General features: G+C 41.7%; 1 protein-coding gene across 5 annotated transcripts in view; it reads right to left on the bottom strand.

The window, feature by feature from the left end:
* Positions 1 to 2,249: 2,249 nt before the first annotated feature.
* The window catches only part of SMARCA1 (SWI/SNF related, matrix associated, actin dependent regulator of chromatin, subfamily a, member 1), a 254,961-nt gene continuing 232,853 nt past the window's right edge, over positions 2,250 to 24,357 (bottom strand). For all 5 annotated transcript variants that reach the window (XM_068251160.1, XM_068251157.1, XM_068251159.1 and 2 more), the window contains 2 exons: positions 22,922 to 23,029; positions 2,250 to 4,405 (listed from right to left, as the gene is read on the bottom strand). In XM_068251160.1, the coding sequence (XP_068107261.1) occupies positions 4,337 to 4,405; positions 22,922 to 23,029 (177 nt within the window). In that variant the 3' untranslated portion in view covers positions 2,250 to 4,336. The remainder of the gene's footprint in view (positions 4,406 to 22,921; positions 23,030 to 24,357) is intronic.

Below are 24,357 nucleotides of genomic sequence, written 5' to 3'. Positions count from 1 at the left end.
CCCTGCTGGGGAAAGTTAGTGTTAGGAGTAGGTGGAGGGAGGTTAGTGTTAGGCCTAGATAGGGGAGGGTTAGTGTAAGAATTAGGTTACATTGGGAGCAAGCAGAACATCGGTGCAATTACCAACATTCTACTATCGGGGATCAAAGATAGAAAAACATCAGTACAATTAACGATATTCTACTATCTGCATTTCCTTGCGCCCATTTTACCTGGCACCCCTTATAGATGTATGCGGTGAGGAGGCCACACATTTTTTTAATTATTTCAATAAAAAATATGTATTTAATAAAACATCTTTGTATGAATAGTGCAGGGATGTTTAACAAACATTTTCCCAAATGTAAATAATGCCAATTTATTTTTTAGTATGAAAAGAAAATTGCCAAAGTAGCCTCTCGCGCTATTTAGCATCACCGGTGGAAAGAATACATAGTGAATTCCTGTACAGCCATTATTGGCCATGCGCATTCACAATCACAATGGGTTTTGGCTTTTAAATGTACTGTTAAATTTTTCGGTGATGTCTTCAGGTTTTTAGTGAATTACCCTCCCTGTGTATGGTGGCCTTTATACCCACATTCAACAACATTTTCAGAAAGTTTCAGGAGATGATCACTACTTTAAGACCTTTAAAACTTCGATTTCTTGGAATTCTCGTTTTTATCTGTCCTATTTATTGTTTTCTGCTTCTAAACTGATGACTTTGACAAACAGTCTAGACATTCTGCTTTATCATGTACAACACAAAAGACTTGTCATATAATAAATAGACACTATTAAAAAATCTGATTTGTCCTTCAAAACGCCACTGAGCGGAGTTTTTTAATAAATAAAAAAAGTACCTGTGTGTCTACTTAAAACATTGCTTATTGGAAAGAGGGACATAAAAGCATAAAACATTATTGTCTCTTTTCATGCTTTTAGTTTGCTTGGCTATGCAAACCTCTTGATACAACAGGAGAGTTGTCTGTATTCACTCTGATTGTCTGGTCAGAAAATTTTAACTACAGCACTTCAATTCCATTTGCTGTGTTAATACATGTGTAAAATATCCAGTTTTTAGATTTTAAGTGCCATTTACTTGCACATAAGAGGTTTCTGAAATAAAATAATTTCTATATATTTCTATGGTCACCAGTTTTTAAAGAAAAACTACAAAAAACTGACCTTTTTTTTTTTTAAATAAAAGGTAATAATTCAAAAGTAGAGTGGATAGTGTACTCAAACATAGAATTAGTTCACCTTTTGTGCTAAGCAGTAGACATGTTTCTCTGTACTTACTTTTGAAGGGAAGGTAAAACATTTTTCAGTAACTAACAAAGCATGTAAATATTTGTACAGGTGTTTGAGGAACCCTGGCCCAGAGTATTTTTCGGACTATAAGACGCACCGGACTATAAGACGCATAGGTTTTGAGGACAAAATCCAGGGGAAAAAAACATGCTAAACCTAGTGCATCTATGGTGCAAGGGCATCTTATAGACCTTTTCCCCCCAATTATTATGTCCACTTGTGTCATCTTTCCAAACCCTGTGACCTCTGTCCATCACTGCAGTGATTTCCACAGTGACGGAGTCTTGGTCCCGCTGGCGAGACCATCATGGCCAATCAGGAAAGGAGGCAGAGGGTGGCTGTGATTGGTGGTCTGGGGCAGCGCCCCCGTCTGATTAGTAAAGGGAGCCGGCGGTGGAACGCGACATCCCCATTGGAAAAGCTGCTGTGGATGGGGGGGGGGGGGACTGGGCGCACAGATGAGACGCGGCCATAGACCGGGCTGGAGCCAGAGAGCCGGTGCACATATGCACCAATGTCAGCCACCATCAGCGCACGAATAAAAGCCTGTGAAAATAGATCCCTGTCAGCTGGCTGCAGGAAAGATGAAGAAGGAGGATGCAGGACTCGGAGCCAGGACTGTGTAAGTAAGCGCACTCTGGTCTGCCCTTGCTTGCACTTCTTTCTGGGGGGGGGGGGGGACATGGCCGCACATTCAAGCTATAAGATGCACCTACTTTTCCCCACCACTTTTGGGGGAGAAAAAGCGTCTTATAGTCTGAAATATACAGTAATTATGTATTTAGTGTATTTTGTATATGAAAAGTAGTAAACAGCTTCTGCAGGAAATCATTTCTGCAAGAAACAGTACTAAACGTGTACATATAGTATGAAGAAGAGATGTTAATAATCTTACCAGGAACATATTCTCAATTGTGTGTAAAGCCTTCAAATCTAATAGAATACAGAGACAACTCATCAAATTATATTTTATTTTAAAGCAACTGCATACAGTATAAAACATACAAAAGCTAAAACTTTCTGCACTTGCCTAAAACCAGGACAGCTTCATTATGAAATATATGAAATTCACAAAATACAGTCAAAGCTGATATGGGGAAGCATAAAATATAACAGGGCGTGTGTTTTAGGAAAAGACATTGAAAAATATACAAGTTTTGCCACAAGTAATAGTTTTTCTTCTAGGAACTTACAATAAAGCAATACATTAAGAGACAACAGGCCTTACTTATAAAAGTGTCTTAAAGTGTACATTTATTTTTAAGGCATTCTTCACATGACTCCAAGTAATACTAAAAATAATGTTTTGGCTGGAGCTCATTGCAGAATACAGATAAGAACTTTCATAATTATTTATGAAAGTGTCAGGTCTTCAAACCTAATAGGCTGCTGCAGCCCCAGACAAATAAACCAGGACACCTCACTCATTGATGTAAAAATCCCTGCAATGTTTCGGTACTGACTTAACCACTTAAGCCTATCTAGACAAGTATTCTCATTCCAGTGTTTAATCGGCGGGTGCTCACGACTGCCGTTCGTACTCAGCGGTATTTCCGTGTCAGCGGTTGGAGAAGGGAACCAAGGTTTCCCCGAACCAATAACAGTGCCTACAATGAATGGACATGACCCCGATCAGGGGCCATGTCTATTCATAACTAAGAAAAAATTATTTTAAAAAACAATATAATTAATCCCTTCCAAAGGAGGAAGATGACCCCAAATTATAAGTTCAAGCAACAAAAATGTAGCATGCCTTACTTAGTAGCTTTATTGGAAGTAGGCTTCCATGAATAAAAGAAAAATTGTTAACATCTGATTAAAGTGCAAAAATCCTGTTGCCAAAAAAATGTACCCTCTTGCTCTTTTAATGTGCCATGCATGGCGCAAATGTTGCTCCCCCACTACACACAGGCAAAAGAAGCATGTACACTGCTCTCCTCGTGAAACAGAAGCAACAGTATCTATAAGCTCCAGTCTATAAGCTCCAACTTCCAGGAGCCATAAATCCTATGCACATTTTTGGATTTAATTTAAAAGAGACACTGAAGCGAGACTAAATCTCGCTTCAGCTCTCATATATAGCAGGGGCACGTGTGCCCCTGCTAAAACGCTGCTATCCCGCGGCTAAACGGGGGTCCCTTCACCCCCAACCCACCCCCCGCAAAAGTTGGTCGCAAAGTTGGTCGTGGACTTTGCTTCCTGGAGGCAAGGGCTAACGGCCGCAGCCCTGCCTCCAGTCGCGTCTATCAGACGCGCATCGCCGCCTCTCCCCCGCCCCTCTCAGTGAAGGAAGACTGAGAGGGGCAGGGGAGAGGCGGAGATACGCGCCTGGGGCAGGGCTGCAGCGGTTAGCCCTGCCCCAATGGGGAAGCGCTCCCCCGCATTACGAAGGGGATTTGGGGGGACAGGGACCCCCGTTAAGCCGCGGGATAGCGGCGTTTTAGCAGGGGCACACGTGCCCCTGCTATATGTGAGGTCTGAAGCGAGATCTATTCTCGCTTTAGACTCTCTTTAACAGCTGTGATATTTTGCTCCAAAGGTGACTGGTAGAAGGCAACATGGCTCTTTTATAAATAAAGTTCCACTTTAGCTGAAAAAAGCAATTTCCTCTAAGTAACATCTAAAAATATTTGAGCAAAGGTTATTTCAGCTTTCTGCCTTGTTTATCTGTGCATATACAATTGTATACTATTGCAAAGAAATCCTAACAGCAGATGCCACATGAGACAGCCAGCCTGCTGTCATCATTTAATTGGTGTGTGAAAATAAAACAAGGATTCCTGCTCCGCATAGCTGGTTTTTGAAGGAAGAAGATGGGAACCTGGAGGTGTACTGTATACCAAACAGAACACCAAATGGTGTGCTGATGTCATAGTTTCCAGCAATATTAGGACTTAGTCTGTAACTAAAATTTGAAATATTTTTAATAACATAAAAAAACATAAATTGTGAAGACACTTTAAGACATTTTTCATAGAGGTCTAACAAAGCACAAAGATAGCAGGTTTGTAACAGTAGCTTCAACAAAAGGTTTAATTGTTTTAAGACTTTACTTTTTTTGCATCCTTTCGTGCGCTGTCTGCTGATGTGTCCGCTTTTCTTTTTCCAGACTGTAAAATAAATGTGAAAATAATAAAAAGCATTTTGAAGAAAAATGTAGATAGATTTATGGAATCAGTACAAGCAACAAGAGAGAGAAAGGGAGATTAGAATTGCTGCAGATACTAAATTGGTTTCCCTGCTACTGTAGCTCGCTGGACAGGAGTTTGTTTACACTACATTTTAGAGCAGGTTACAAATGTTAGGTAATGCCCGGTTCAAATCCCAGCCAGGTCAACATCTGCAAGGAGTTTATATGTTCGCCCCGTGTCTGCATGGGTTTCCTCCGGGTACTCCAGTTTCCTCACACACCCCAAAAACATACAGATAAGTTAATTGGCTTCCCCCTAAAATTGGCCCTAGACCACAATACATACACTACCCAATACATACATAGAACTGTGGTAGGGATTAGATTGTGAGCCCCTCAGAGGGACAGTTAAGTGACAAGACAATCTACTCTGTACAGCGCTGCGGAAGATGTTGGCCCTATATAAATACTAAATAATACATAATAATAATGCTGTTGAGACCCAGATGGACTTTCAGATGTACTTGACAATACAATAATGAATTTCTCCTGAACATGCACTTCTCTTGTGCAAACTATGATACAGCTAGAATCATCTCTGAGGCTTTGTTCACATCTGCAGCGCTATTGCAAGCGTTGATCGATTTATACTGTGATTTTTGAAGAGCTTTTCCCTGCGATTTGTGCTTAGAAAAGCGCTTTTATACGTCAGTCAGGAAGTGAACTCTTCAACCCGAAAATGAATAAATACAATGCATTTATTCATAAAAGCGTTCAGGAAATCGCTATACAAAGTGCTTTTTCAATCGCTTTGCGATTTCCCTATACCTTCCATTGAGCCAAAGCGCTTAGAAAATGGTACATGTAGCACGTTTGTGATTTCAATAAAATCGAAACGCCTACATATGAACACTGTCATAGGAAGTCATTACATAAGCGCTTTTAGGGCGATTTGCAAAATCACCAGTGCTTAAAAAAATCAGCAACCGCTGATAGTGTGAGCGAGCCCTCAGAGGAACAGCTTTTGTTTGCAAGGGACTGGTGTGATTCTTGGTGGTAGTCATCGCCTCCAAGTATCTAGATGAGAGTGACCAGGATCCCAATGGTGTAATATCGTTTGTAAAGTTGGTATGTTATAATGTGAGTATTATACTCACAAAAATGCGTTGCAACAATCTGCAACCACCATTCAGGCCTATGGGGAAAACACCTCCCCGCTCGGTATTCCAGGTCAGCTTGGCAGGCTCTGGTCAGTTGCACGCCTTGGGTTTACTGGAAACACTAAATGTTTACAATATAAAATTTTAAAAATTTCATAAAAGTCTAACACGCGCTACTCCAATTAATGACCTTTATTCATCAGAGTTGATTATAAAATATCGCAATATGTTTTCATATCCCACTCCACTCATACACTCCACACTACCTCCACATGCATAACACTGAAGGGCCCTTCTAAAGACAAAAAGCAAAAAAAAAAAAATATATAAAAAGTACGCATAAAAAATAAAATGTGCACATTAGGGATATAATGCTTCCCTGCATAAACAAATTCCGACCCAACAGTTTCCTATATGGATCAGGGATGACTTTAAAACTAGACCTAAGGACCGTCCTATTAGACCTCCTGCGGCACTTTCCACATTCCTCTGTCAGATATAAGTCAGTCCAGTTATATAGCAGACACTCAAGTCTATCAGTTTACTCAATAGATCTTTGTACAATCCACATACCGCTCCTGGACCTTCTTAGCCTTCTGCCGTCATGCAGCTAGTTCAGTACGCTCCACGCCAGCCTCCTCGTGCAGCCTGCGTCACTTCCGTTCAGAAGATACAGTTCCCCGCTTGCTGCACTTCCGCTTAGCGTAGCTTGAAAGTATGTTGGTTCTATTTTTCCGGGTGACGTCACCACTACTACGGAGACTCCTGGACTCTGATGCCTGGTTTACCGCTGCGCGCTTCCGCGGTGTAGCAATTTGTCCACGCTCTCCGTCACCAACTCAGTTTAAAGAAGATAGATACAACCTAGAGGTTGTATCTATCTTCTTTAAACTGAGTTGGTGACGGTGACATACTTTCAAGCTACGCTAAGCGGAAGTGCAGCAAGCGGGGAACTGTATCTTCTGAACGGAAGTGACGCAGGCTGCACGAGGAGGCTGGCGTGGAGCGTACTGAACTAGCTGCATGACGGCAGAAGGCTAAGAAGGTCCAGGAGCGGTATGTGGATTGTACAAAGATCTATTGAGTAAACTGATAGACTTGAGTGTCTGCTATATAACTGGACTGACTTATATCTGACAGAGGAATGTGGAAAGTGCCGCAGGAGGTCTAATAGGACGGTCCTTAGGTCTAGTTTTAAAGTCATCCCTGATCCATATAGGAAACTGTTGGGTCGGAATTTGTTTATGCAGGGAAGCATTATATCCCTAATGTGCACATTTTATTTTTTATGCGTACTTTTTATATATTTTTTTTTTTGCTTTTTGTCTTTAGAAGGGCCCTTCAGTGTTATGCATGTGGAGGTAGTGTGGAGTGTATGAGTGGAGTGGGATATGAAAACATATTGCGATATTTTATAATCAACTCTGATGAATAAAGGTCATTAATTGGAGTAGCGCGTGTTAGACTTTTATGAAATTTAACTGTTTGCACAATTTGAGGATTTAAGGGTATTCCTCAGCTCTGCACGCTGCTTGGACTAGTTAGGGGTTTTGTCTCCAGCGCATGGTAGTATCTAAAAATTTTAAAAATGACTTTAAAGAGAAACTCCAACCTAGAATTGAACTTTATCCCAATCAGTAGCTGATACCCCCTTTTACATGAGAAATATAATGCTTTTCACAAACAGACCATTAGGGGGCGCTGTATGACTGATTTTGTGCTGAAACCCCTCCCACAAGAAGCTCTGGGACCGCGGTACTTTTGGCAGTTTGTTACAATGTAACAAGGTTCACAGACAGGAAATAGCTGTTTACAGCTGTCTCTAAGAGCCAAAACAGCTAGGAGCAGCTACATAACCTGCCCACAGTAAAAATGTCACCATGTAATAAATGTCAGAATGTAAATCGGGGAGAGGAAAGATTTTACAATGAGCAAACACTGACTAAATCATTTATACATAATTATGGTAAAAAATGAAGCACTTTTTTTTACTACATTATTTTCACTGGAGTTCCTCTTTAAAAATGCAGCTTAAGCACAGCAGTGTGCACAGGCCCTAACACGGACATGAGCGCCTCTCTTATCTAAACTACTTTAATTAGAGAGGTGCTCACGTCAGTGTTACACTGCTGTCAAGGCACTTTTGTATTGCCCTGAGGATGCAGGCCAGCACCCATGAAACGCATTGTATTATGTACATGAATAAAATGTATACTTACCTTTGGGGTTTGTCCTTAAGGAGGTAAGATATATATACAGTGGGTTGCAAAAGTATTCGGCCCCCTTGAAGTTTTCCACATTTTCTCACATTACTGCCACAAACATGCATCAATTTTATTGGAATTCCACGTGAAAGACCAATACAAAGTGATGTACATGTGAGAAGTGGATCGAAAATCATACATCATTCCAAACATTTTTTACAAATAAATAACTGCAAAGTGGGGTGTGCGTAATTATTCGGCCCCGAGTCAATACTTTGTAGAACCACCTTTTACTGAAATTACAGCTGCCAGTCTTTTAGGGTATGTCTCTACCAGCTTTGCACATCTAGAGACTTAATTCCATGCCCATTCTTCTTTGCAAAACAGCTCCAGCTCAGTCAGATTAGATGGACAGCGTTTGTGAACAGCAGATCTTGCCACAGATTCTCAATTGGATTTAGATCTGGACTTTGACTGAGTCATTCTAACACATAGATATGTTTTGTTTTAATCCATTCCATTGTTGCCCTGGCTTTATGTTTAGGGTCATTGTCCTGCTGGAAGGTGAACCTCCGCCCCAGTCTCAAGTCTTTTGCAGTCTCCAAGAGGTTTTCTTCCAAGTTTGCCCTGTATTTGGCTCCATCCATCTTCCCATCAACTCTGACCAGCTTCCCTGTCCCTGCTGAAGAAATGCACCCCCCGAGCATGATGCTGCCACCACCATATTTGACGGTGGGGATGGTGTGTTCAGAGTGATGTGCAGTGTTAGTTTTCCGCCACACTTAGCGTTTTGCATTTTGGCCACAAAGTTCCATTTTGGTCTCATCTGACCAGAGCACCTTCTTCCACATGGTTGCTGTGTCCCCCACATGGCTTGTGGTAAACTGCAAACGGGACTTCTTATGCTTTCTGTTAGCAATGCCTTTCTTCTTGCCACTCTTCCACAAAGGCCAACTTTGTACAGTGCATGACTAATAGTTGTCCTATGGACAGAGTCTCCCACCTGAGCTGTAGATCTCTGCAGCTTGTCCTGAGTCACCATGGGCCTCTTGACTGCATTTCTGATCAGCGCTCTCCTTGTTCGGCCTATGAGTTTAGGTGGATAGCCTTGTCTTGGTAGGTTTACAGTTGTGCCATACTACTGTCATTTCTGAATGATCGCTTGAACAGTGCTCCGTGGGATGTTCAAGGCTTTGGAAATCTTTTTGTAGCCTAAGCCTGCTTTAAATTTCTCAATAACTTGATCCCTGACCTGTCTTGTGTGTTCTTTGGACTTCACGGTGTTGATGCTCCCAATATTCTCTTAGACAACCTCTGAGGCCCTCACAGAGCAGCTGTATTTGTACTGACATTAGATTACACACAGGTGCTCTCTATTTAGTCATTAGCACTCATCAGGCAATGTCTATAGGCAACTGACTGCACTCAGATCAAAGGGGGCTAAATAATTATGCACACACTACTTTGTAGTTATTTATTTGTATAAAAAAATTTTTTTGGGAATCATGTATGATTTTCGTTCCACTTCTCATGTGTACACCACTTTGTGTTGGTCTTTCATGTGGAATTCCAATAAAATTGATTCATGTTTGTGGCAGTAATATGACAAAATGTGGAAAACTTCAAGGGGGCCGAATACTTTTGCAACCCACTGTATATATACTCCTAAATATAAACACTTGCTATTAGACTTTTAAGGTGTCTCCAACAGAGTACTGAGAATTTGTTTGCAAAGACTTTTCATAGTTTAGGGACATTTTAATGTGTCACTTAACTAAAGAAATCAACATGCAGACATAAAACAATGCCTTAAGAATCATGTATAAATAATTATCTCTTAAAAAATGCTAATCAAAAGTCAGTGGTTGCATAAACACATCATCTCCGCCTACTTTGTATCAATGCTAATAATGGGTAATGTGACTGAGATGTTACACCTTCTTCCCTAGTCTGTTTATTCTATATGATTGCTAACCGGTGGCATCCCTATTGTACTTTAGTGTTTAACCACTTCGCGTCCCTGGGGTTTTCCCCCTAAAAAACCAGAACAATTTTCTACATTTCACACTCCTCCTATTCGTTTGCCAATAACTTTATCACTACTTATCATACATAAATGATCTATACCTTGTTTTTTCCGCCACCAATTAGGCTTTCTTTGGGTGGTACTTTTTGTTAAGAATTATATTATTTTCTATGCATTTTTAAGGGAACAAGGGGGAAAAAATGAAAAAAGTCATTATTTCCCAGTTTTCAGCCATTATAGTTTGAAAATAAAAGTTGCTCCTGTAAGTTAACCCCACACATTTTACTTTTCCATTTGCCCTGGTTATTTTACCATTTAAATTTCAATCCTAGTACAATGTATGATGACAATAAATGATTTGGAAATAAAATGCATTTTTTCAATTTGTGTCCGACTTTTATTTAGTTATTTTTTTCCTCCCTTATAATCTGATCCTCCCCCCAGTTAGCCAGATGTGCACCTACATATGCCTCCTTCCCCCATAGTTGGTCAGATGTGCCTCTGGATATCCCCCCCCCCACACCCAGCCAGGCCTTAGTACCCCTCCCCCCCAGCTAGCCAGATGTATATATTTGGCCCCTCTCCCCCAAAGCTGGCTGGATGGATGTGTCTTTTCCCCCCCCCCTCCATAGCAAGGTGTGTGCGCCCCTTTACCCCCCCTTCCCCCTTGTTAATCCCTTTTGTGTTGCTCTCCTTCCCCCCCCCCCCCCATCTGAGCAGCGGTTTCTCTTTAATGATTCCCCCCTCCCCCTTCATGCTGCGATCGGGCAGCATGGGGAATTACAAAGAAGATTTCCCACCTAAGCATCTTCCAGCGCGGGGATCGGCTCCCCTCCATTCAGTACCGCTGACAGCCTCTATGTGCAGAGTGGATCGGGTCCCGGCTTGATGACGTCATCAAGCCGGGACCCGATCCACTCTGCACATAGAGGCTGTCAGCAGTACTGAATGGAGGGGAGCCGATCCCAGCGCTGGAAGATGCTTAGGTGGGAAATCTTCTTTGTAATTCCCCATGCTGCCCGATCGCAGCATGGAGGGGGAGGGGGGTATCATTACAGGGGATCGGGCGAGGGGAGGGGGGATCGGACCCCCGGGAAGGCATCCAGGATTAGAGTTGTTAGAGGGAGGGGGGTTGATGAGCCCAGGTGCGTGCTAGCACGCACGCTGTGCTCATTTAAAGGGCATAACTTATATTCACGTCATGTGGCTTTCAGAAGCCACTTTCAATGACGTGAATATACTGTAGGTAGGACATGAATTGGTTAAACTGTTAGCTTATTGCTGCAGTAATGTCTACAGGCACAGATGTAAAGTATAGTATGTAAAAGCTAAGTAACACTGAGTGCACATGTTACATTTTAAGAGTCAGTTTCAGTCTTTGTGTGGGTGGAGATTGCTGCTAGAGTTTGGATTACATCAGGCTACTGCTAAGGACTGCTAAGGGGCAGGCACACCCTTAATCCTTCTGAGAACATTGCAGTCAATAGCAATGACAGTTAGTAGTTCAATAATTATCTAATGTTTTTCCTACTGGCTGGATACTTTTAAAAATGATTTATATCATCAACTGATCAAAATGCTCATAAACTGTCAAGAACAAACCCTGCCACAGAACGCCTATTCGAATCTAGAAAAATATTTGTGTCCGGAGTGAGGCTTTAAAGAGGAACTGTAGCGAAAATAACATAATAAATAAAATAGCTTATTTTTTACATATTAATTTATAAATTATTTAGCCAGAGTTTTCCCATTGTAAAATCGTTTATCTCCCCGGTTTACATTCTGAAAATGATTACAGGTGGCTGCATCTTTAGTCCTGTCAGGTGATCTCTGTGGAATGTTGTTTAATAAGAGTTCTGAAGTCAGTACAAAATATACCTTGTCTCCCAGAATGATCGGGGGGAGAATTCTGGGGCAGGGCTACATTCAGTATACAGCAATTTATATATAGGAAGAGTTTTTGATGCTGAAACCAGGAAAATTACTGTAAAAGTGGGTATCTTGAATAATGTACTGCCTTCTAATACAGGATCTTCTCAAAAAATTAGCATATTGTGATAAAGTTCATTATTTTCTGTAATGTACTGATAAACACTAGACTTTCATATATTTTAGATTCATATACACACAACTGAAGTAGTTCAAGCCTTTTATTGTTTTAATATTGATGATTTTGGCATACAGCTCATGAAAACCCAAAATTCCTATCTCAAAAAAATTGCATATTTCATCCGACCAATAAAAGAAAAGTGTTTTTAAAACAAAAAAAGTCAACCTTCAAATAATTATGTTCAGTTATGCACTCAATACTTGGTCAGGAATCCTTTTGCAGAAATGACTGCTTCAATGCGGCATGGCATGGAGGCAATCAGCCTGTGGCACTGCTCAGGTGTTATGGAGGCCCAGGATGCTTCGATAGCGGCCTTAAGCTCATCCAGAGTGTTGGGTCTCGCGTCTCTCAACTTTCTCTTCACAATATCCCACAGATTCTCTATGGGGTTCAGGTCAGGAGAGTTGGCAGGCCAAGTCAGTAAACCATTTACCAGTGGTTTTGGCACTGTGAGCAGGTGCCAGGTCGTGCTGAAAAATGAAATCTTTATCTACATAAAGCTTTTCAGCAGATGGAAGCATGAACCCACTTTTGAACCAGAAACAGTGGCAGAAGCGCCTGACCTGGGCTACAGAGAAGCAGCACTGGACTGTTGCTCAGTGGTCCAAAGTACTTTTTTCAGATGAAAGCAACTTTTACATGTCATTCAGAAATCAAGGTGCCAGAGTCTGGAGGAAGATTGGGGAGAGGGAAATGCCAAAATGCCTGAAGTCCAGTGTCAAGTACCCACAGTCAGTGATGGTCTGGGGTGCCATGTCAGCTGCTGGTGTTGGTCCACTGTGTTTTATCAAGGGCAGGGTCAATGCAGCTAGCTATCAGGAGATTTTGGAGCACTTCATGCTTCCATCTGCTGAAAAACTTTATGGAGATGAAGATTTCGTTTTTCAGCACGACATGGCACCTGCTCACAGTTCCAAAACCACTGGTAAATGGTTTACTGACCATGATATTACTGTGCTCAATTGGCCTGCCAACTCTCCTCACCTGAACCCCATAGAGAATCTGTGGGATATTGTGAAGAGAAAGTTGAGAGACGCAAGACCCAACACTCTGGATGAGCTTAAGGCCGCTATCGAAGCATCCTGGGCCTCCATAACACCTGAGCAGTGCCACAGGCTGATTGCCTCCATGCCACGCCGCATTGAAGCAGTCATTTCTGCAAAAGGATTCCTGACCAAGTATTGAGTGCATAACTGAACATAATTATTTGACGGTTGACTTTTTTTGTTTTATAAAACACTTTTCTTTTATTGGTCGGATGAAATACGCTAATTTTTTGAGATAGGAATTTGGGGTTTTCATGAGCTGTATGCCAAAATCATCAACAAGAAAAACAATAACTTGATCTACTTCAGTTGTGTGTATTTGAATCTAAAATATATGAAAGTCTAATGTTTATGAGTACATTACAGAAAATAATGAACTTTATCACAATATGCCAATTTTTTTGAGAAGATCCTGTATATGTCCCTCACTACAATGCCTCTTAAATGTGAATCCGAGGTGAAAATAAACTGATGAGATAAACAACTGTATTTATCCTCCTACTCCTAAAAATTACTTTTTTATATATCCCATGGTTTTATTTTACATTTAAATATTTACAAAGTAGATTGAATGTTTTGTTGCCTCTACTCCTCAACAGACTAATAAGTGTCCCAGAGTTAGAAAAAGGTCAGTAGTTCATGTATCATGTAAGCTCTGTTGGTGGTTGCAGGAGTGCAACCCACGCTTGTGAGTATATCTTACTATCTCACTCATACCAATTTTACCTAACGATTGCACCATTGCGCTTCTGGTCTCTCTCATTGCAGAGCCTTGGCGGTTGGTGTCTCAACCACCAGGAATCATCTCATTTTACTCCAAAAAAATAACTTTTTTAGATATCCCATGGTTTTACTTTACATTTAAATATTTACAAAGTAGATTGAATGTTTTGTTACCTCTACTCAGCAGCAGCCTAATAAGTGTCCCAGAATTAGAAAAAGGTCAGTAGTTCATGTATTGTATCTCTCTCTGCTCTCAGAAGTGGTATTCTGCCAGGAAAACGTTTATGGCTGTAATTACCTATCAGTGGTGTTTACTATATTCTGGACAAGGTACTGACAAGCCTGAAGCTGTCACTTCCATGCCTAAAAATTAACTCTTTAAGGCACCAAAATAAACAAGTAAATCAGCCTGGTATTAATATGTTTTGCACTGTACATACAGAGGTTTATCTCATCATGTCACATGTCGGCTCGGGTATACTTTAAATGTCTGAAAAGAGTTGGGCTATAAATGCAGATATAAAAAAAATATAATAAATCTATTACCAGTATAAATAGGTTTTAATTTGAAAGTGTGTTACTCCTGGTAATGTATCACTACTAAAGCCTATCCAAAGCCCATGTAGATAAAATTGCCCTGGATACATATACATGTTTAGACTATATTTTCTATACAATCACAAAGTTATGTATATAGAATAGTAAGCATTATAATATAACAGTAAGCATTAGTACTAATGGCAAGCATTCTGATGGAAAAGGCTGCAGCCTTTGCCAAACAACGGCACTTGTCTTCTTTTAACATGGTGCTAATTAACAGACCTGTGCTTATATCTGGAAGCAGTGAACATGACCTGTTAGTGGTCCGTGAGGAATGAATTTGGAAAATGCTGCTCCAGCATAGGGAAAATAAGTGACAAGAATAAATGGCAGGAAGCTCAGTGAGAAGCCAACCTTCAGCTAGAGAGAGTGGATAGAAAAACATCTGCCACGCTGTTCACCTCCATACACCTGTTTGTCTAATCCTCATTAAAAAGTCCCAAGCTAAGCACTTCAAGTCTGAGGGAAATCCCTGACATACAGGCACGTATTACTGCCGCATGCCAGAGGAGTACAAATGTGCCTGCAGCACAGGATGGCAGATCACACAAACAAGCACATGCCGGGGAAGCATGTTCAATCCCAGCTCCAGACTGCAGATTACAACATTCATCTCTACAACAGCACTTATGGAAACAAAATCTGTATTCAAAACCAATAAGAGAGCTTCCTTACGTTACTTAAAGATCTTTAAAAGTGAGACACTAATAATTCAGCACATCTATTTGACTGCCACTAGCGTTACTACAGGGGAGCAGCCTCTGTGATTGCCGAGGGGCCAGAGTACTATTTCACTACCTCTGATATAGGGGACTATACTTCAGATCAGGTGTTTTGGATACAGCTGTTATGGGTGTGAAGATCATGTTGGCCACACTTATCTTATGACCCTTGTGAGATGGGCTCCCAGGCTGTGAGGGTCACAAGGGTAAGCAAGGGAAAGGGTGTGAATAGTGGGGGCCCCATGATTTGCAGTTGCAGTTGTGTAGGGACACAACTGCAAATCATAGGGCCCCCACTATGCATACCCTTTCCCTTGCTTACCCTTGCATCTCACTATTAGGTCCAGATTAGAATTAAAGCCCCACTCCAGACAAATATTCAGGCAGGGAGCGCACTTGTTTAACCACTTAAGCCCACAGGGTTGTTTATTTTTTGCATCTGAGCAACTTTCACCTCCCATTCATTTTCGATAACTTTATCATTACTCATCACAATGAATTGGTCTATATCTTGTTTTTCCACCACCAATTAGGCTTTCTTTGGGTGATACATTTTGCTAAGAATTATTTTATTCTAAATCCATTTTAACAGGAATATTAAGAAAGAAATGGAAAAAAAATCATTATTTCTTAGTTTTTGGCCATTATAGTTTGAAATTAATACATGCTACCGTAATTAAAACCCATGTATTTTATTTGCCTATTTGTCCCACTTATTGCACCATTTAAATTATTTTTGTGGTTATCAGAGAGATAAGTTAAATACTCTTGACATATGCTGTATTGAGAGGTTTGATTGAGGATTTATTTACCTGTTGCTGCCCCTCTTTTCTCTCTCCCTAGCCTGGCGTGGGCTGTTGTGATGCTTGTCCTCGCCCGCCCCCTCCGGCGGCATGTCTGGGCGGGGGGGCGGGGCTTGGCAGACGCACCGGGTTGGTTGCTTTGCGGCCTCCGCGTGGCGTCTGCATGCCCCGCCCCGCCGCCCGGCGGGTGTTCGGGCGGGTGGGTAGGGCTGTGCTGACGCATCGGGCAGGTGACGTTTGCGCCTGCCCACGGTGTCGGCTGTTTCCGCCCTCCTGCCCGGCATTGGCCGCTGGTGGGGGTGGGCGGGGATGGCCTCTCTGCTCTCGGCGCGCTGGGGGGAATAAATAGGAGGCGACACAGGAAGTCACGTACCTTCAGAGAAGGCCGGAAGTCCGCCGAAACCGGTCAAGGGCGCATGTGCTGCGTCCCGGCCTCCCCGCACCAAAGCACCTGTGACTTGCCTGGCCTTTGGCCATACATCTAGGCACTGGGCCCACCCGACAGCCTCACCCAGCATCCAGCCCACCAGCTCCAGCCAGAGACCAGCCTACAGCGGTTATCCACCCACAGGAAACGTAAGCAGCCTAGCGGGCAACTGTTGTCTGACCTCAGTGAGCAACTGCATTGTGTGCAAGAACAATTCATACTGCTGATGCACGGAAGGCTTTTTTTGCTACAATGCTTATGCTATTACTAATCCTACTGAACTGTGTTAAGGCTGTGCGATATATATGCATCATCCTATGAGGGGAACTACACAGTGGGCCATGCCACACAAATGACTGTACGGATGCTTTCTAATGAAATGCAAATCAGAGGCTGCTGCACGGAAGGCTTGTTTGCTAGACACCGCTTATGCTACTACTAACCCTATTGAACCGTGCTGAGGCTGTTTGCCATGTATGCACTACCCCTTGAGTGGAACTGTACAGTGGGTCATGCCATATAACTGAATGTATGGATGCTCTTTACTGCTATGCAAAATCGAGGTTAATGTTGTTTTGACTCACTGCACCTGCTGTATGGTCCCTGCTTGCTATGCTGATCAAGAGGCCAACATGATCTTGGCTTAATGCATCTGCTGAATCTGGAAACATGCAACAGCCCTTACTGTTGCGTAAAGATACTGCATAATATTGAACTTTTTGTTTGTTTGCTCAACAACTGGAACTTTTGATATGATCTGGTGCTCTTTCTATCCTATGAATAAATATCACTGTGTGGATTAAGGGTCCTTTATTGGACATTAAGAGTCCAAGTGTAGACAGCTCTTGCAGCGTTTGTCTTCTGCAGTGGGGCAGGTGCACATGCTCCACTGCCATTATTGTACAGGGCAATAGGGGCAGGGGTCGGATCTGGGTAACTAAGGGTCAGTAGGGAGGGATCCATCAGGTGGGATTGGTATGTCGGGGGGTCAGGGAGGCACACATTTTTAACGGGATATTGTTTGACATAATGATTAATAAGGTTTTTTGTAAATATTTTCTTAAATAGATTGTAGTGTTTTTTTGTTCAGTTGGATCATACCCGCCTATATATATCTCACACTGTTTGACCATTTAAATTATGTCCCTATCACAATGTATGGCGCCAATATTTTATTTGGAAGTAAAGGTGCATTTTTTTCAATTTGTGTCCATCACTATTTACAAGCCCATAATTTAAAAAATTATATTAATATACTCCTTTGACATGCATATTTAAAAAGTTCAGACCCTTAGGTAACTATTTTTTTTCGTATTAAAAATTGTATGTGGGTAATTTTTGGTGTAGGAGGTAAACAGCTAATTATAAATGTAAAAATATGTATTTATTTATTAAAAAATAGATGTGTGTGTAGTTTTACGATTTGGCCACAAGATGGCCACAATGAAAAAGTCCTGGAAGCGTGATCGTACGCTTCCTGGAAGAAGAATGAAGATGGGGAACTTTTTGAAACTCAGAAAAACCGGGGGGTGCGTGCAGCCCAACTGGACAAGAATGTTCGTCCACTTGGGCTTAAAGGATACCCAAACTGACATGTGACATGATGAGATAGACATGTGTGTGTACAGTGCCAAGCACACAAATAACTGTGCTGTGTTCCTTTTTTTCTTTCTCTGCCTGAAAGAGTTAAATATCAGGTATGCAAGTGGCTGACTCAGTCCTGACTCAGACAGGAAGTGACTACAGTGCGACCCTCACTGATAAGAAATTCCAACTATAAAACACTTTCCTAGCAGAAAATGGCTTCTGAGAGCAAGAAAGAGGTAAAAAAGGGGAATTTCTTATCAGTGAGGGTCACACTGTAGTCACTTCCTGTCTGAGTCAGGACTGAGTCAGACACATACATACCTGATATTTAACTCTTTCAGGCAGAGAAAGTAAAAAAAAGGAAGACAGCATAGTTAGTTGTGTGCTAGGCACTGTACAAACACGTCTATCTCATCATGTCACATGTCACTTCTGGTATCCTTTAAGTGGTTATCATATGCGTTTTGTTGTATAGCGGAAAACACATACAAAATTGCATTTAATGAAAATCTATGGACTACATAATAAATCGCATATTTCTACGATTCACAATGTGTATTTCAAAAGGAACAGCTTGTTGCTTATTCCCACATACTGTATGTGAATCTCATACAATGCTTTCCTATGGAGCCATAACAAAGCAATGCCATTCACATGCATTTTTGTAAAAAATAGATCTGATACTGTACCTTTTGCCTTTTTGAAAAGATTATTAAGCACTCTGTGACAGCCTAACGCAAGATGGCGGCCGCAGAGTGGCTCCCTTGTTCCTCTGTCGCGCCATATGGCATCATCTCACTCCTCGCGAGTGCCCGTAAATGAACAATGCGGAGCTTGCGGGCTAGCAGGCTGCGATCGTTACATGGGGGAAATGTATCTATGTAGCTCTGCCCAGGGCGTAGCAATAGGGGTTGCAGAGGTTGCCACTGCATCGGTGCCCTTGGGCCAGAGGGGCCCTCCCTCAACTTCAGTATTAGCTCTTTATTGGTCCTGTGCTCATAATAATCACTTCTATAGATACTTTGAATAGTGGTAATCATTAACAAAGTGCTCACCATCCCCTTCATGAACCTCTTACACTGTAGTTGCCATTGGCTGGTTTTGGTGCACCGCATCAATTGTTATGTATAGAGTGCTTGGGGGGCCCCAGTGTAAAACTTGCATTGGGGCCCACAGCTCCTTTGCTACGCCACTTGCCTCTGCCATCTGATGCAGCACTGAAAAGGATATTGCCTTGTCACTTAACTGTCACATGGAGGGGCTCACAATCTAATCCCTATCATAGACATATGCCTATGTATGTATAGTCCTGGCCAAAAGTTTTGAGTTGGTGCTTAAGTTTTTATAATAGCAATTTGCATATACTCCAGAATGTTATGAAGAGTGTTCAGATGAATTGCATAGTCCTTCTTTGCCATGAAAATTAAATGAATCCCAAAAAAACCCTTTCCACTGCATTTCATTGCTGTCATTAAAGGACCTGCTAAGATCATTTCAGTAATCGTCTTGTTAACTCAGGTGAGAATGTTGACTAGCACAAGGCTGGAGATCATTATGTCAGGCTGATTGGGTTAGAATGGCAGAGTTGACATGTTAGAAGGAGGGTAATGCTTGAAATCATTGATCTTCCATTGTTAACCATGGTGACCAGCAAAGAAACGCATGCAGCCATCATTGCACTGCATAAAAATGGCTTTACAGGCAAGGATATTGTGGCTACTAATATTGCACCTAAATCAACAATTTATAGGATCATCAAGAACTTCAAGGAAAGAGGTTCAATTCTTCTTACGAAGGCTTCAGGGCATCCAAGAAAGTCCAGCAAGCACCAGGATCGTCTCCTAAAGAGGATTCAGCTGCGGGAATCTGAGTGCAACCAGTGCAGAGGTTGCTCAGGAATGGCAGCAGGCAGGTGTGAGCGCATCTACACGCACAGTGAGGTGAAGACTTTTGGAAGATGGCCTGGTGTCAAGAAAGGCAGCAAAGAAGCCACTTCTCTCCCAAAAAAACATTAGGGACAGATTGATCTTCTGCAGAAAGTATGGTGAATGGACTGCTGAGGACTGGGGCAAAGTCATATTCTCAGATGAAGCCCCTTTCCGATTGTTTGGGGCATCTGGAAAAAGGCTTGTCAGGAGAAGAAAAGGCGAGCGCTACCATCAGTCCTGTGTCATGCCAACAGTAAAGCATCCTGAGACCATTCATGTGGGGGGTTGCTTCTCATCCAAGGAAGTGGGCTCACAATTTTGCCATGAATAAAGAATGGTACCAAAATACCCTCCAACAGCAACTTTTTCCAACAATCCAACAACAGTTTGGTGAAGAACAATGCATTTTCCAGCACTATGGAGCACCGTGTCATAAGGCAAAAGTGATAACTAAGTGGCTCGGGGACCAAAACGTTGACATTTTGGGTCCATGGCCTGGAAACTACCCAGATCTCAATCCCATTGAGAACTTGTGGTCATTCCTCAAGAGCGGGTGGACAAACAAAAACCAACCAATTCTGAGAAACTCAAAGAAGTGATTATGAAAGAATGGGTTGCTATCAGTCAGGATTTGGCCCAGAAGTTTATTGAGAGCATGCCCAGTCGAATTGCAGAGGTCCTGAAAAAGAAGGGCCAACACTGCAAATACTGACTCTTTGCATAGATTGTCAATAAAAGCCATTGGAACGTATGAAGTGCTTATGATTATATTTCAGTACATCACATAAACAACTGAAACAAAGATCTAGAAGCAGTTTAGCAGCAAACTTTGTGAAAACTAATATTTTTGACAGTCTCAAAACTTTTGGCCAGAACTGTAGTAGTGATGAGTGGCAACAATGGGCTGTGCAGCTGGAATTGCCCCATCATATGATGCAAGGGGGGGTGGCTCTGACAGCCTGTAACAGGAGGAGGAGTGAGGAGGCGCTAGTCAGTCACTGACACCTGTGGAGGAAGCTGAGATTCTACCATTTTCAAAATGTAAAAGTAATGTCATGATCGCTTCTGCAGCATGTACTGCAGCCAAGCAGTTCTGATTTCTTTACATGCATTTGCTTGCATAGTTTTTTCTTGCACTCACATTAAGTGTTTATTTCATCTGCAATAGCTCTGCAGTTCATGGCAGCTTGAGATGCTCTTGTGAATTCAAACATTGCCTGTTGCAGCTAAGCTGCAATTCCTTTCATGCAGGTTGCATAATTTTGTCTGCTTTTTTCTGCTGCCAGCTTGTGACTGATTACCATTCACCTGTGTGGGAATTTGCATGTCCACTCTCACTGGATGACCTCAGCATAAAGAGTTGCTTCCTGCTGTGCTCCCGGCCTGTCATGGTTTCAGCTTCAGCTCTGTCTAAGCTATTACCCTGGGCCCCTGTTTCTGGTTCCTGTGTACCCTGTGTGGATTGCACTGACTCCTGCGGAGGAGCAGTGAATCCTTCCAGTCCTGTTCCTGGAGAGTAGTCATATAGCTGCGGTTGCTATTGACTATCTCACTCTTGTGTGTTTGTCTACATATGAACGCTTGTTGTCGCTGAGGCAGTGACTAGATTAGCAAGCATTTATTCTGTTTGTCTCAGTCCTTGTTTATGTGTGTCGTTCGGGACCGTAGTTAGTTCCTGATACGTGCATATATATTGGTCCACCAGTATATTCGTATCTTAGTTAGATTTGTTATTTTGCTAGTCTTGCGTCATATAATGGTTCAGTGCCAATATATACGCATACTAGCACTGTGCAAATTTGGACAGAGGCGCCAGGCAGGTTAAAATGATCTAAAAACAACTAAAAAGGAGGAGTACAGGTGGTCTTACCTCCTGAAATGATGGACAATCGAGATTGTTCAAATCGCAAATAACAATTTATTTTGGCACTCCGCAACGCGTTTCGCAGGTATAACCCGCTTCATCAGGCAAGGAGTGCAAGCTCAAAAAGGTCCAATAGTGGCATGGCGCCTCTGTCCAAATTTGCACAGTATATAGTCCACTTTGGGTGGAGGGGACTCTCCCCTTCTTTCTATCTACAGAGAGCGACTTCTTAAACCTGAGTGGGGTGAGGTTCTAATGCTCCCCACCTGCATTTCAAGTGGTTGCCTATGTGGTAACCTGTGTTTGTGAGTATATCCACATCTGTTAATTATTTTGCCAACAATTGCTAGACTTACTGCACCATATTGGGTTCTCGGTTTTCTTTTTTGTTTCAAGTGCATCCGAGCACGTTTGTTATTTTCTATATTGCGTTCGCGGATTACTGTATATTACTGTGTATTTCCTTTACTCGTTTCTTACTCTGTCTGTCTTGCCTTGTGGATTGCGCCATCTCCTGCGGAGGAGTAGCGAATCCTTCCAGGCCTGCTCTTGCGAAGTAAGCCATCGCTGCGATTGCGATTGGCTGCCTCGTTCCAGTCTGTCTTGTTTATGAACGCTTGCTGTCACTGAGGCAGTGACTAGTTTAGCAAGCGTTCATTCTATCAACCTGTCCTTATCTCTCAGAATTCTGGTTAGGAACGCTCAGCGCTGCTTTTGCGCTGAGCAACCTTTGTTAAGTGTAGTTTGTGGTTGCTCGGAACTAAACCTGCTCTGGGTGCCACATCTCCTACTGGAGTCAGTCCTCTCCTCCACCAGTGCATTTGCACTATAACTGGGGAAATCCTTGTTCCTTGCTTTATGCTTGCGTGCGTGTCTCTTTCACGTCAGGGTGTGCATTGCGCACTGACCGTGGAAAATATACCACCGAGCATTACAAGTAAATACATATTGTACACTATGGTCTCTTCCGCACTATAAATAACATTTGACTAAACGTTCTTCTGCGCACATTTTTAGCTGCTACTAATGCGTAAATAAAATGCATAAAGGTGCACAAAAATAAAAGCAAATACAGTATCTCCATTTTTTACATGGATGGAAAAATTCATTAGATGTGAATGTACATGGGTTGTAACACAAAGCGTCAAGAGGCCAAACTGACACAGAAACGTGTGTGTGACAATTTTCATACTGCATTCATAAAAAGCAAGCCTGGACTGGGGCTTAATGTTATTATGATAAATACCTCATTTAACAGATACAGATAATAGTATTCATAAGAGTAAATCTACTTACCGATGGCTTTGCGGTTTTCTTCTTCTTTTCTGCTCTTTCCTTCTCTTCTATCTCCAGGTTTTCTTTCTCTATGAGTGATATGAGTGTGTTGCAGCGTCTCTGTAACTCCTATGAAAAGTAATAAGCAGAAATTGAAGGCAGCTGTGCCACATAATGTAGTCAAAGGGGCCATAACCTACATCGACAGATTTGCTCCAAACTCTGTGTTTTGCTGATTAAAAATATATAATCCAAAATATACATTTAAACTCAGTGTAAAAGGCCTTTTGATAACATTCACAAAGACTTATGCAAAAAAACAGCCCATCAACAGGGATTATAACAGCATCTGCTCTTTCAGAGCGTGCTATCTAAGTCTTTCATACCCACGTGGAGGTGTGTAAGAAACTGTCACTTATGTCAAATCCCAGATGAAGCAGCGTATGCTGTAAATCTGTGTGGTACTGAAGGCCAGCCTCTGTGCATTGTGCTCACAGCAAGTCTATCATATGCACCGCTGGGAGTCCCTCACTGACTGCATAAAGACTTATGGCTGATGAATGCTTGTCTTCAAGTTGGAGAATTGGTGTAAAAACAGAAATGTTCATTTTATTTAGTGTTCAAGTCGTAGCTTGTTTTTCCATTATACCGTTTAGGTGAACAGCTCACCGTGAAAGAAACTCTAACTTCTTTTTGCTACAAGCAAATCTATTTCTATTTTGTAAAGAACACTTCCTGAAACTGCTGTGATGTGAACAATATCTAAAATGTACATTTAATGATAACACATAGAGAAATGGTCATTAACGTAGTAAATGTGACTAGGTAACGGATGGGGCTGTGCAGAGCATGGATAGTTTTTATAAATGCAAAAAAGAGTGTACCAAACAAACCAGCTGGTCTGAAAAAAGGCAAAAAGGACATATTTATTTACTAAAGACTGGTGATGAGCAGGTCATAAAACGTAAAACAAGGACAACATGGCCATATGCTTAATGGACCATTATCGTGAAAAATTTAAAAATGTAAAATAACACATAAGAGAGGTACATTTGCCCCAGAGTAACATGCAGTATGCATTACTTGCTTCCTGTGTCACTGTTATTTACAATGAGTAGTACAAATCTAACAAATTTAACAGGTTTTGGACTAATCCATCCACATGGGGAATTCTCAGGTTTTTCTTTATTTTCAAGAGTACTTGCTGAATGACAGGTGCTTAGTCCAACTGTTAAAATAGTGTGCAAGCAAGTAGGGAAATACTGAGAATTCCCCTGAGGAAATGGACTAGCTAAAAACCTGTCCGATTTGTTACATTTTTACTACCTACTGTGAGTGACAGCAACATAGGAAAAAAATAATTTTTAGTGCATCTCAATCTGGTACAAATGTAACTGTAATATGTATGTACTGTACATGTTACAATTTTTTTTGTGGTAGTGATCTTTTAAGCATAA

Source organism: Hyperolius riggenbachi, chromosome 8 (genome assembly GCF_040937935.1).
Source record: "Hyperolius riggenbachi isolate aHypRig1 chromosome 8, aHypRig1.pri, whole genome shotgun sequence".
Taxonomy (NCBI): domain Eukaryota; kingdom Metazoa; phylum Chordata; class Amphibia; order Anura; family Hyperoliidae; genus Hyperolius; species Hyperolius riggenbachi.
Note: the sequence above shows the minus strand (reverse complement) of the source record. Positions and strands in the feature narration are given on the sequence as shown.